Source organism: Pollachius pollachius, assembly GCF_949987615.1.
Source record: "Pollachius pollachius genome assembly, chromosome: 16".
In the NCBI taxonomy this organism is placed as follows: domain Eukaryota; kingdom Metazoa; phylum Chordata; class Actinopteri; order Gadiformes; family Gadidae; genus Pollachius; species Pollachius pollachius.
The window spans coordinates 11,340,115-11,353,713 of record NC_136949.1 but is presented as its reverse complement, the minus strand read 5'-3'; the positions used below and the strand labels follow the sequence as shown (position 1 = coordinate 11,353,713).

General features: G+C 45.4%; 2 protein-coding genes across 2 annotated transcripts; one reads left to right on the top strand and one right to left on the bottom strand.

The window, feature by feature from the left end:
* The first annotated feature begins 318 nt into the window (after positions 1-318).
* Positions 319-5,753, top strand: hsp90ab1 (heat shock protein 90, alpha (cytosolic), class B member 1). The gene is made up of 12 exons (XM_079753271.1): positions 319-425; positions 1,408-1,551; positions 1,777-1,983; positions 2,165-2,324; positions 2,434-2,567; positions 2,708-3,022; positions 3,137-3,302; positions 3,425-3,615; positions 3,738-3,885; positions 4,005-4,273; positions 4,776-5,109; positions 5,256-5,753. The coding sequence occupies exons 2-12, from the start codon at positions 1,408-1,410 to the stop codon at positions 5,366-5,368; spliced, it is 2,181 nt and encodes a 726-aa protein (XP_079609397.1). The 5' UTR covers positions 319-425; the 3' UTR covers positions 5,369-5,753.
* A 2,083-nt stretch (positions 5,754-7,836) lies between these two features.
* On the bottom strand, positions 7,837-13,548 carry slc35b2 (solute carrier family 35 member B2). Its single transcript, XM_079753328.1, has 4 exons — positions 13,306-13,548; positions 11,595-11,794; positions 10,902-11,062; positions 7,837-10,143 (listed from the first exon to the last, which is right to left on the bottom strand). Exons 1-4 carry the CDS (start codon positions 13,323-13,325, stop codon positions 9,190-9,192), a joined length of 1,335 nt encoding a protein of 444 aa, XP_079609454.1. The 5' UTR covers positions 13,326-13,548; the 3' UTR covers positions 7,837-9,189.
* Between the last annotated feature and the right edge of the window lie 51 nt (positions 13,549-13,599).

Below are 13,599 nucleotides of genomic sequence, written 5' to 3'. Positions count from 1 at the left end.
TATAATATGTACAAGAATATATTCAGCCAGATACATGGAGGACATGATTTATACACATATAACCAATCAAGGATGTCTCGTTTGAAACCATTAAAAGATGCTCAGCATTATGTTATTACATATAACACGTGCACAAACATACTATTACAATTAGTAACTAGATTCATTTAAATATGTATGAATGTTACTAAGTGTGACAATTATGTTCACCGAAAGTGCATATTTTAGTTGGAAACAATATACTTTACTCAGGAGTAACTGCAGTTATGAGTGCGGAGGGATACAGTCGCACGTTGAAAACGCATGGTTATAAAGAAATCGGTCTTTTAAAACGGAAGTCCCTTTCTATCTTCCTGCGTTGGAGTGCAGCAGGGATTTTGTATTGGTGGCATTTTATTCAAGAAAAAGTCAACGAAACAATCAAGGTATGTGAATAAATGTTACACTTTCAGTAGTAGTTATATCAGCCGTATTATTGACGCTTTTTTCCAATCGCCGTTTTGCTTTAAAAAGCTAAATATTAGTGTTTTTCCATTTCATCGCTAGTCACGACATTGTGTTAGCACCGCCATTACCCATTTTCCCTAAATAACGGCATTTCCTTGTCGCTAAACGGTGGTTTATGCGTTTTGTATTCGCACGGTTTTGAGAAGGCTGAACATCATTGCACACACCATTTTCACAGTTGTGCTTATGTGCATCTCGGCCCTGCGTCAAAGCAGGTGTGACCAGGATGACTGTGCTAATGGCTTTATTGGGCCATGCATCTCTTTTTAACCCATGTATGGTTTAATATTTTACCTTGTTTTTTTAATCGACATTACAGACTATTACTACATTTTCTAATTTTAATTTAGAGAAATCCTGCGGTATGGCTGGTTCAGCTTGGGGTTAAATAAATGAATTGACTAGGGAGGAATCCATGGTAGTCTCCATTTTAATATCCTAACCCCCCCGGTTCTCCCATCATGGTAAATGGCCGCTAGTGTAACACTCGGCCCATTCTCATAAGGCTTCTTTCGTGTAAGTTCTTAAATTATGAATGGTACCACCGGGTTTTTGGTAGTTAAAATTAGTTATAAATTTCATTAAATTGTGATTTCTCCGAATTTGCCCATGAAACTGACTTTTATCCGTGGTCGGCGGTCGTTTAACTTCGGACTGATGTACCGCGCTATGGCTTTTGATTCCGGACACCAGGAAAAACTCGAGGATGTTATATTTCACGATGCGTCTCGCCCGACACGTGCTTGTAGCCTCCATTGTCTATGTGACGGCGCCATGTTTGGTTTATGGTTCCTGTTCAGCAAGTGTTCCCGGTATGGGCCAACCGTAGTCTGCTAATATATTGAATTTGCATGTGTTCATATATTGGGTATTAACTGGTCTCCTATTGTCACTTTTCAGATGCCTGAAGATATGCGCCAAGAAGAGGAGCCGGAGACCTTTGCCTTCCAGGCAGAGATCGCCCAGCTTATGTCCCTGATTATTAACACCTTCTATTCCAACAAGGAGATCTTCCTTAGGGAGTTGATCTCCAATGCCTCTGATGTAAGTTGATGAGTGAATTTTTACTTTTAAAACCGGACTTGATAGGGTGGGAAATTAATACAATTCATGTTCTTTGGCCTCTGCAGATTAAGTTCACCATTTTGTCTTTAATAATTAATTGCTTTTATAGAGCTCTTTTTAATTAAACTTGGCTCTCTGAGGGATGGAAGGTATATGTCCCCTCATCCATAACAATGTTCTCAATCAACAATTATTCACTTTTAGGCTTTGGACAAAATCCGTTATGAAAGTTTGACTGACCCCACCAAACTGGACGACGGAAAAGAGTTGAAGATAGACGTCATCCCCGATGTGGCTGCACGTACCCTAACCCTGATTGATACTGGAATTGGCATGACTAAAGCTGACCTCATCAATAACCTTGGAACCATCGCCAAATCTGGCACCAAGGCCTTCATGGAGGCTCTTCAGGTATGAGAGCGACCGGTCTACCAAGTTTTCCTGATAACCGTTGTGTTGGAAAGCTTTGCTATTGCTGCTACAGCTAGCAGGTATAGCAGAAATAGACGGTTAATGAGGGAAATTTAAAATTCATTTAAAAAGGAACAAATGTTCTTTGATTTTCAACTTCTTGCATGCATTTTTCTTTTAGGCTGGAGCTGACATCTCCATGATTGGTCAGTTTGGTGTGGGTTTCTACTCTGCCTACCTGGTTGCTGAAAAAGTGGTTGTCATCACCAAACATAATGATGATGAACAATACATCTGGGAGTCCTCAGCTGGAGGCTCTTTCACAGTCAAGGTGGACAGTGGTAGGTTCACATCTCTACTTATTTAATTTAAACCAGTTATTTTATAAGGATCTCAAATTGAAGTTATTCCAAAAATCTGTTATTAAGCCATCCTGAATGATGTTCTCAGGTGAGCCCATTGGCCGTGGAACTCGGGTGATCCTGCACCTGAAGGAGGACCAGACAGAGTACATTGAGGAGAAGAGAGTCAAGGAAGTGATCAAGAAGCACTCCCAGTTCATCGGATATCCCATCACCTTGTTCGTAAGTAGAAGATCACATGCCTACTGATGGTGGTTTTTATCTGCTACAGGAGTGTGCTAGGATGTCTGCATGTGTTGAAGCTATGTTTATTTGACACGCACCCTTTAAAAATGAAAGGACCTTGTTGTGCTTTACCATAGGTGGAGAAGGAGCGCGAGAAGGAGATCAGTGACGATGAGGCAGAGGAGGAGAAGCCAGAGGAGAAGGAGAAGGAAGAAAAGGAGGAAGGTGAGGACAAGCCAAAGATTGAGGATGTAGGCTCAGATGACGAGGAAGACTCCAAGGACAAGGACAAGAAGAAGAAGAAGAAGATCAAGGAGAAGTACATCGACCAGGAGGAGCTGAACAAGACCAAGCCCATCTGGACCAGGAACCCAGACGACATCACCAACGAGGAGTATGGAGAGTTCTACAAGAGCCTGACCAATGACTGGGAGGATCATCTTGCCGTCAAGGTAACTGCCTGCACTGGATTATGCATGTGTTCATAAGTATTCAACAAGTCAGGTGGCATTAAATCAAAATGTTTTTTTATGTGGGGGGACTAAACTTTTTTTCCTTTTTCACAGCACTTCTCAGTGGAAGGACAGCTTGAGTTCAGAGCCCTGCTCTTCATTCCCCGTCGTGCCCCCTTCGACCTCTTTGAGAACAAGAAGAAGAAGAACAACATCAAGCTTTACGTCAGGAGGGTCTTCATCATGGACAGCTGTGAGGAGCTCATCCCAGAGTACCTGAGTAAGTTGGACGCTCCTGTGTTACCGATGTGGCTGGACCTGTTGCCAACCTTAAGCGTTGTGGTGGCCCTTATTGTAAACGTAATGTGCCTGTTTAAATTAGACCATTTGTTTCCCTTGCAGACTTTGTTCGTGGTGTGGTGGACTCTGAGGATCTGCCCCTCAACATCTCCAGGGAGATGCTGCAGCAGAGCAAGATCCTTAAGGTCATCCGCAAGAACATTGTCAAGAAGTGTCTGGAGCTTTTCGCTGAACTGGCTGACGACAAGGAGAACTACAAGAAGTTCTACGATGGCTTCTCAAAGAATCTGAAGGTAGGAATGGCAAAATTTTGAAAGCATTCGTCCTGGGGAGAAAATGCTTTGTCCCGAACACCACATTGTCATTTACTTTGCGTCTCAATTTTTTTTAATGAGTTCCCTGATTTTGTTTATAGCTTGGAATCCACGAAGACTCCCAGAACCGCAAGAAGCTCTCTGAGCTTCTCCGTTACCACAGCTCTCAGTCTGGGGATGAGATGACCTCCCTCACGGAGTACCTCACACGCATGAAGGAGAACCAGAAGTCCATCTACTACATCACTGGTGGGTCTGCCTCTACTTGTGCAAAACTAGAATCCAACTTTTGCAAGACATTAATTTGACTCCACCTTACTACTTGATGTAAAATCATGAAGTCTAATTGTCCTAATTCTTTCCATAAGGTGAGAGCAAGGACCAGGTTGCCAACTCGGCCTTTGTGGAGCGGGTGCGCAAGCGTGGTTTCGAGGTCCTGTACATGACGGAGCCCATCGACGAGTACTGCGTTCAGCAGCTGAAGGAGTTTGATGGCAAGAGCCTGGTCTCTGTCACCAAAGAAGGTCTGGAGCTCCCAGAGGATGAGGAGGAGAAGAAGAAGATGGAGGACGATAAGACCAAGTTTGAGAACCTCTGCAAGCTCATGAAGGAGATTCTGGACAAGAAAGTGGAGAAGGTCAGCAATGTGACGTTTTGAAAAGATCAATGCGTTGATATAAATGACTTAAAAACCTTGATACAATTGACAATGTCTTATTTGGCAACAGGTGTCCTAAAATATCATTTGATGTTGGTGAGTTAGTGTGGTCATCCAAATGGTTTGGGATTTGTGTGAAAGCGTTGCGTCGAAGATGGTAGATCGCACGTGGAAGATGGAAACGCATTTTTGAAAGCAAATGAGTAGCATAGAAACTATTTCTGACTTTAAGGATGTGAACTTGCTGTTTGGTTTTTGTTGTACCATGTTGGTCATTAACAAGGCTTGGAGATGTTTTGGTTTTTGCAGTAACTCTACTAAGACTTCATGGTATTTGACTAGCAGACACTGTCTGTGTGTGACATAACATTACTCACCTGCATGCTTCACTCACATTGGAGCTCCTTGATGCGTTAAGAATACATCTAATAGTCTGTCTGAAGGACCTTTCTGACAATGTGCTGTTTGCTGCCACCTACAGGTGACCGTGTCCAACAGACTGGTTTCATCGCCTTGCTGCATCGTCACCAGCACATACGGCTGGACGGCCAACATGGAGAGGATCATGAAGGCCCAGGCCCTCAGAGACAACTCCACCATGGGCTACATGATGGCCAAGAAGCACCTGGAGATCAACCCCGATCATCCCATCGTGGAAACCCTCAGGCAGAAGGCCGACGTCGACAAGAACGACAAGGCTGTGAAGGACCTGGTCATCCTGCTGTTCGAGACCGCCCTGCTGTCCTCCGGCTTCTCCCTGGACGACCCCCAGACCCACTCCAACCGCATCTACAGGATGATCAAACTTGGCCTGGGTGAGCTTGCTCTAGCGTAACAGCCGCGGCGTGCATCCTGACTAGTGGCACCGGTTTGCTACCCCAGTGGTCCTTGTACCCGATTCCATGGGCTGCAGTAACTTGATATGCATCCAGCCTAACCCACCTCCTCTATCCATCTTTAGGTATCGACGATGACGACGTGCCCGCTGAAGAGCCCACCTCCGCCCCCGCCCCCGATGTGCTCCCCCCACTAGAAGGAGAAGACGATGCGTCGCGCATGGAGGAGGTGGACTAAAGCAACGCTTGGGTCCAAGCCTTTAGCCTCACCTTTTCAATTGTACATCTTACTGGGAAACATGGTCATATCTTTGGTTCTAAGAAAGTTTAACTCCTGTTGTCCAGTGGACATTGTCTATCCCAGACATTTTTCCTTTTTGCTCAATATAAAAGTTAATGGTGACAAACACATTTTAACCAGTACCCTGTTGCACTGAGTTTGATTACTGGCCGGGTCGATGTGTGAACATGGGGAATGGACATTCCATGGTGGAAAGGGGTCCGGTGGATCAGTTCATGTGCTACAGTTGCATGAGTGGACTGCAAGATTCCTTTGCCTGAGTTCAGGCTTGTCTGTATTCAGTCTTTGTTTTGGAAAAAATTAAAAGATGTAATACCCTAAATCTTGTCTGCCTTTCTGTCAGTGTGACTGAAATCAATGACTCTCCCATAAATCTTGAGCAGTGAATTGCTTAGAATCCACCAGTAGGTGGCAGTAAAGTTAAACCGGCAAAATGTCCCTTAAAACATGGATAAGGGGCATATAAATAAACTGCCATGATGACTTGTATCTTAGTACCATGTGCATATCAATACCATACCGTATGCCAGGAAGGGGGCTAATTCGTTAAATGGACAATGGGCTCTACATTTCCTTTGTCCATTAACCTACTTTCCATGATTAATGTGGATTCACCCATCACAGCCTGCATGTTCACATGAGGCTAGTCCTAAACAGGCGTTCTAAGGGAGATGAACCAAAACATCCTGGTTTGAAACCGGCGGCTTGTTTGGCTTCTGTGACCAATGCTTATCTGGTTTGGAGAAGAGGCTTTTTAGATTTTAGTGTACATAACGTAACCTGACACGTGTCAGGTTTTTTGGGCGCTGTTTCAGTAAACAAGATTCAAAGGCTTTCATCTGAATAACGGACGGATCGACTATCCACACAAGCTGGTAAATAGATAACTGGGTGTGGCCCAAGCTCACAATGACCATCTTCGGCTTTCCCATGCATACAACAGATGTTTGAGATATGATGCTCATAAACCCACATTCTGGGTTTTTAGGAAGACATGACCATCATGGTAACATAATTACAGGTATTTCCATAGATGGAAACGGTCCAAGAGAATAAACTATTACGGTACACAAAAATGTATTCTGAGAAATACATTTTTCTTCTTTAAAAAGCTAATATTTATCTCTAACTGATTAACACACTTTTTCAGACAGCAGCTTTACTTTATCCAGATATAGTTCATAAGTTACCCAATCTGGAGTGGAAGATCAAACCACACCAGAAGTTCACAACATTAATTCATGTATTTTAGTACAGTACAAATTATATTTTTTGGGGGAATTGTGGGGTTGTGGGTGAAGTAGTCCAGGGTGTTTAAACTTGGCAAACATGGGTCTTGTTGGTACTGCAGTCCATGACTCCAATGAGAAGAGAGAGGGAAGCGATTCTGTTTGGTAAAATAGCTACTGAGAGATGTACCCCCTTAATATGACCCTGGAAGAGACATAAAGACAGATGTATAGATCGCTGTATATCAAAAATACACACCATAATAAGGTTGGCATTTACATCTATGTATATTATATAGATGGTTTGGAGGCGGCGGTGCACTTCAAAGTGGTCCAGTGTATTAATCTTTATCATCCTTCAACACACCGGGTGAACGCTGGTGGTTTCTCAGTAGCTAGCATCACACACACACACACACACACAATATACCAGAAAAATATCCAGCCCTTTTACAACCCTTATTACAACTCAGCAGACAACATACACTCAATGGCCTTGTAACAAAGATCTTCTTGTAATTCGAGACTGGGTCGAAGTCTTTGAAGTAATGGTTAACCTTTTGGTGTGTCAATAAACATTGAGATAGTCAGATCATTAACCCATATGTTCTGTAGGTCTCGGATTTGTCAGTTGACATCAACCTCATGTTAAATACCGTTTTACAGCATGGTTTCGTACTTGCTATAGAGCGGTGGGCATGGGGGTGGGTATGTCGTTGCGCCTCTAGGAGACTAGTTAGTATCACTCGTGTGTAGGGTGATGCGAAATGAGCTCAGAGGGGATGCCCATTCGCCCTCTGCCCCCGATCCTTCCTAAAAGTGAGGTGGGTGATGTGTAAACCATGGTTTATGTGTGAGCGTGTGTGGGGGCGTCCAATGGGCGAGTAGTGTTTCTGACTGATATGATCAGGGTATGATTGTAAGCCATCTCCCGTTATGAGTCAAGGCTACTCTGCCTACGAACTCCTCTTGATTCCCCGCAGCTGGAGACGCTAAAGGGTTTGTGATGAATGGGGTGATGACAACAAACACTTTCCTGTCGAGTTGTAAGCAGAGGCTAAAATAAATAACTGAAAAAGGTCACAACCTTTCAGAAGGCGCCCCCAGTGGAAACCAGGGGGTCGGATAAGACACATCACATTCGGTACGCATTAAATATAAAAACCACCACCGCTATACACCTTATAGTTAACTTATTGTATTTATTATTAATCCAGTTACTTGGGTAAATACACAAATAATATAAACACAAAAAGGAGCAAAGTATCCACCGTTTTTTGTTCTCGCACCAACACACACACACACACACACACACACACACACACACTTCAATCATGTTGTTTTCAATTAACAAAGGCTTTTGTTTTTAAATCCATCCACATACCCAAGTGTTTGTAAGAAGGCCCATTAAATCATAGAATAAGTGATATTGGAGAAGGAAGAGTCAGGCAGACAAGACATAACAAAGAGACTGCTTCTCTGATCTCCATAGAAGGCTCTTATTGAGGTGATTCGCTAGACTTCGCGTTGTTTTCTTTGCAAATCTACCAGTACAAGTGCAGGTGCAGACAATTCCTACATTGAATTATTCCTAGCACTGGAATGATCTTTCTCTTTGAAACATGTTATAACTAACATTCTTTTTTTTTTTTGGCCTTGAGGTTGAGCCTCACTGTGAAATGACACCTTATGTATATAGGAGGAGGGTGGGATTATCTATCTACAAATATTTGTATGCGTTAAGGGACCATATTTGACATTTATTCAAGTGTTGTGTAACTTTTTCTCCTTTTATTTGCTACTTTCTTGAAACAGGCCTCCTTTGTCACAGAAACATTAAAAAACGAATTTGACCAGACAGTTAGTAGAAGTTGTTCCTGGCCGTACCTTCAATGTGGACCGTGTAGTGCCCGTTCTCCTTACAATCCCTCCTGGTCTGAACTTGTGTCGCGGTAAACATGATGGAACACAAAAAGTTTGATGGGCATGGGGTTGCCAGGTTACCGCAACATAGAAACGACAGCATCTCGGGCGAAACCGAGCCCAGTACCAAACCACCAACGAGGAAGAGCTTCGAAATTGATTGTTGATGGTTTTGTTGGTGCCTTCATCAAGTCTTTAGGGGATGGGTGGGATAATGATGCTTTCATAAAACACACTCACATTATGATGACCAACTTCACAGTCACTGAAGATGAGTGACAACCGGCAAGTAAAGTCTTATAAATCCCTTTGAGCCATCTTCAAAAAATGACAAAAAACCGAAAATTGCAGGATCCCTTTCAGTGTCTTTACTCGAAAGAAAGAAATAATGCAACCCTGGAATAGAATAAAATAAAACCGGATTCAAAAGAAAAAAGAAAAATGTAAAAATACAGGTTACAAGTTTTAAAACCATCTCGCGTACAATCAAAGGGGCCACAGGAGAAGAAATGGCCCCTGCTCTCATTTCGGTAAAAAAAGAACAGAAAACCGAAAACAAAGAAACCCCTCCGCACTCCCCCCGGCCCCCCGCCGCCAGGCCCCGCCTCAGACCTTCTGCGCCGGCGGCATGGCCGAGCGGCGGCCGGCCTTGGCGCGGCTGCGCGCGTACAGCCGCAGGAAGAGCGCCAGGAACACCACGCCGATGCCCAGCACGCCCATGGAGGTGACGGCGTGGCCGTAGAGCAGGCACGACAGCAGGATGGCAATGGCCTGCCGCAGGGTCATGATGATGGTGAACACGGCCGCGCCAAACTGGTTGATGGTGTAGAAGATGAAGAGCTGGCCGCACGCCGAGCACACCGACAGCAGCGCCGCGTGGCACGCGAAGTCCGGGTGGCGGTGCATGAAGGCCAGCGCCTCCACCAGCGCGCCTTGCTCCAGCAGGGAGCCCACGGCGAACAGGCACGAGAAGAGGTTCACGCCGAACATCATCTGCACCGACGACATCTTGTACTTGAACAGGTGGTCCTGCCAGTTGGACGTGAAGCTGTCGAACACGATGTAGCCCGCCAGGATGACGGCGCCGCTGAAGGTGGTGACCGTGGACGGCTGGTGCGCCGCCGAGCTCGACAGCAGGAACATGCCCACGCCCACCGAGATGAGCGCCGCCGTCAGGTACTCCCAGTACTCGTAGCTCTTGTGCGACACCATCTTGCCCATGAGCATGACGGGGATGACTTTGGACGCCTTGGCCAGCACCTGCGTGGGGAAGCTGATGTACTTGAGCGCCTCGTACTGGCACCAGCTGCTCAGGATGTTGGAGAGCGAGGCGAACGAGTACTTGTAGAGCGGCGAGCCGTGCCGCGGCTGCTTGATGGTCAGGCACCAGAGGCCCGACACCGTGAGCGCCAGGATGCGGTTCATGAACACCAGGAACTGGGAGTCGTTGAAGCGCTCGCCGCCCGCGTCCGGCTCCCCCACCGCCTGCTCCGCCGGGGCCTCGCCGTAGGACCGGGTCATCACGCGCTCCTGCAGGACGCCCCACGTCAGGTAGGAGGCCTGCGGCAGTGGGAGGGGGGGGCAACGTTGGGCTTTATTATAGCGCTGGTGACATGCTGGATCCTCCATCGTTCTTTGCATGATTTACTTTCACAGCAGCTCCTAGATTACCAGTAGGGCTGAACAATTTGGAGAAATAATCTAATTGTGATTATTTCGACCAATATTGCAATTTAGTATGCGATTTTTCTTTTTTATGTTCCTTATGTTCTGTATTATTCATTAAACAAGCAATAAATCATTCTATAACATGACCAACACAACTTTGGAAGCAGTGAACTTATAAAAGAGCAGCTCTTTCCTTAAGGCCATGTGTTGAGATTAATTGATATAATAACATCTTTATTTAACTATTGAATTGAATTAGCAAATCTTGCTGATCTCAAGTCAGTAACAGAAACAAATCAAAAAATAAAAGAATAAATGTTTTGGGGGTTTTTATCGCAGCCTTTGTGATTTGCAAATCGCGTTCTATTACATCTTGATGTCGGTTTGAATTAGATTCATCGTTCAGCCCTATCCTAAATGCTAAGAAACAGTTGCATTGCTATAATACCTTTGTTATAAAACACATATACAGATAGATATTCAAATGTCACTGTCAAAGCACTAATAGGACAGGAAAGCTAGTCAGTGGAGCCGAGGTAAGTCTGGATGTGATACTGGCCCTTCGTTTGTGACCACACCATGGGCCCCATAGCTGGTTGTAGGCTGAGGCATGGGAGTATATAAGGGTGCGTGTGGTAAAACAAGCTGACCTGAAGGCCAACCGCACAGAAGGCCAACTTGAACATCTGTCTGACGGGCGATCCAGAGTCCACCTCTACCCTGGGCGCGTTGGACACCTCGTCCAGCAGACCCGACTTGGTCTCACTGCCGAACACGCAGGCCTTGATGATGGGGTAACAGATACCGTGACCTAACGTGAAAGAAGTCAAACACAACAGAAGCCCCGTTATCATCTGTGTTAATCCAGGAGAGATTTGAAGGGGAAGTTCGCAGATTTAACGCATTTAGACTACCGTTGGCATAACGGGAAAGAGTTTTCAAAAGATGATCTGCACCAGAGAGGGGAGTTTACCAAGTCACAGACAGGGGTGCACTCGCCATGTTGTCTGGTTAAGCCCGTTTGTTAGTTTGCTGTTAGCTCGCAGGCAGTGACCGGGCTGCACAATGCATAGGGGTGGCAGAGCCTCTGCAAACGTCGCTGGCTTTTGGGTTTTTTATTTAAATTTATTGGAAAAAAACAGCTTGAAGCTAAATCCTTTACCTTCAACCAAACAAAAATGTCTCTGTGACGCAAAACCTGTTGCACCATTTCTTCAACAACAAAGAAATCGACACTGATTATAGTGGAGAGCTGCACGACATTCTTTCAAAGCTCTTTCCCACTCCCCCTAACGGTAGCCTCGCGTTCTGATAGGACCAGGGAGTGATGTGGCGCTTCTAACCCGTGTCCTGGTAGTTGGTGCGCTTGAAGTACTTGATGAGCAGGTAGCCGGGGATGATGATGGTGGAGTAGCCCAGCATGTTGAGCAGGAAGCGGAAGGGCCACACGTCGTGCCAGCCGTCCAGGAACGACCCCTCGCCCACCGCCGCCGCCGCCGCCGCCGCCGACCAAGAGAGGAGGAGCGCCAGCGCTGGCCACAGCCTGCTCGGAAAAGACGCACAAAACAGAGCAAAAAACGAATTACCGCTAGTTAGTCGTAGGGTCAAAGCTTATGACAGGCGTGAACCAACAGCTGGGCTGAGAGAAGAGAGTTTTAGCCTTGATCCGGGGCTACCATTTGACCATTTCCACTCTCTTACTTAACCGTGCACGCCAGTTAACAGTTCCCTGGGGGAGACGAATAGGAACACGACAAGAACAAGAACAGACAACTAGAATAAATGTGGATGTTGGTGAAGAATTTGACATGTCAACATCCGGAACATGTTAGGGACATCCCTCTATTGGAAGTGCCTCGCTCTTCCTCCTCCAGTCCAGACCAATGTAACTGAAATGGATACTGCTCCCTCCAAAGAGTGCTCTGGAGTGCTTGACACACTACAAAAAAACAAACATTTGTAGCCCCCCATTCTTTCAATTTAACTTTGAAACAGCGTGAACTTTAACCTATAGTTAAGGGTATAGTAATGCAACCTATAGTTATGCATCATTTCACTATGTGTAGATAATTAAAACTATAAATCAATAATCAGGTATGGCAGTTGGTAACCAACCTTTGTACAGGGGAGATATTCAAAAAATATTTTGAATGACTGGTTCCAAGTGACAAATCTCTTGGTCTACTCCAAACCCTAACAACTGTGTGATTGAAATATCAGAATTCAAAAGAAAACAAGATTTTCAAGTAAAAGCAATTGAACAAAGAGCTTTTTACAAAAGAAGGTTAAGCGGTTTGAGAATGCAGTCAACCGATGCATGTGCAGGTAGCACACCGTGAGTCCAAAGAAGTAGCCTATGCATACAATATTAAGACCATTGAGCTGAAACCGTGGCACAGAAAAATGTGCTCCTTGCTGTCGTGGCGTGTGTGTAGCATTCACGCCAAGGGGCTCCGCCCAGGGGGGCTTGCTTGCCTGGCTGCATGACTCACACAGGTCCTCTTTGTGTGGGACTGTACTCCAGCCAGGGCGGCCCCACCACAGAACCAGCAGTCCCACTGCGGCACGGCGTGTTCTTGGGAGACAAGCACTCCGTCACATGGAGGAATGTAGGACAGTGCAACGGAGAGGCAACTTACCAACAGGAGCACTGCATTGACTTACTCTGGTGATAAACCGATGTCATTTTAGACCATCATGTGTCAGAAACACGCGACGATAGGAAGGAAAGTTAACTTAATAAATAATCAAATCCGTCTCCACATGATTCACAGATCAACGTGCCAACGAAGCACCTTCTGGGATCGGCCTCGGACATATACATAAACACATAAACCATTTAAAAAAAACGAAAATCGGGAATGTTTGATACATTATCATCAAATCTCAGGATACAAACATAACACGAGTTCGCTTGCAAAGCAGCATGTGATACTGATCGTCTGGCCACTTGTCAACAAAGGTGCACTGTCATTTAGATGAACGTAGACATGTAGGAGTGATTCCATGGAAAGTTCCGAGTGAATTCAATATTACATAGGCATCTGATGTTACCTGCATGAAGTAAATTTCATTTTCCCCTCTGGTTGGCCCGACACCTGGCGTGCACGCCACTCGATTTAAGCGGTTCCGCCGGGGCCGCGCATGTAGCCTCGCAGACACAGCGAGGTTATGGATTGACGTATATTCAGGTGTCGATGTGCTTTTATCTAGTCTCCAGGTCGTATCTTTTCCCTGTGTCTGCTCAACTTCTCTTCTGTGTGTTCACTAGTTCAGGAAGGGAACCTCCTCATCGCATCGAAGGGATACCGGAGTAACAGAGTAACACATTATCGCTGTGCTGCCCCC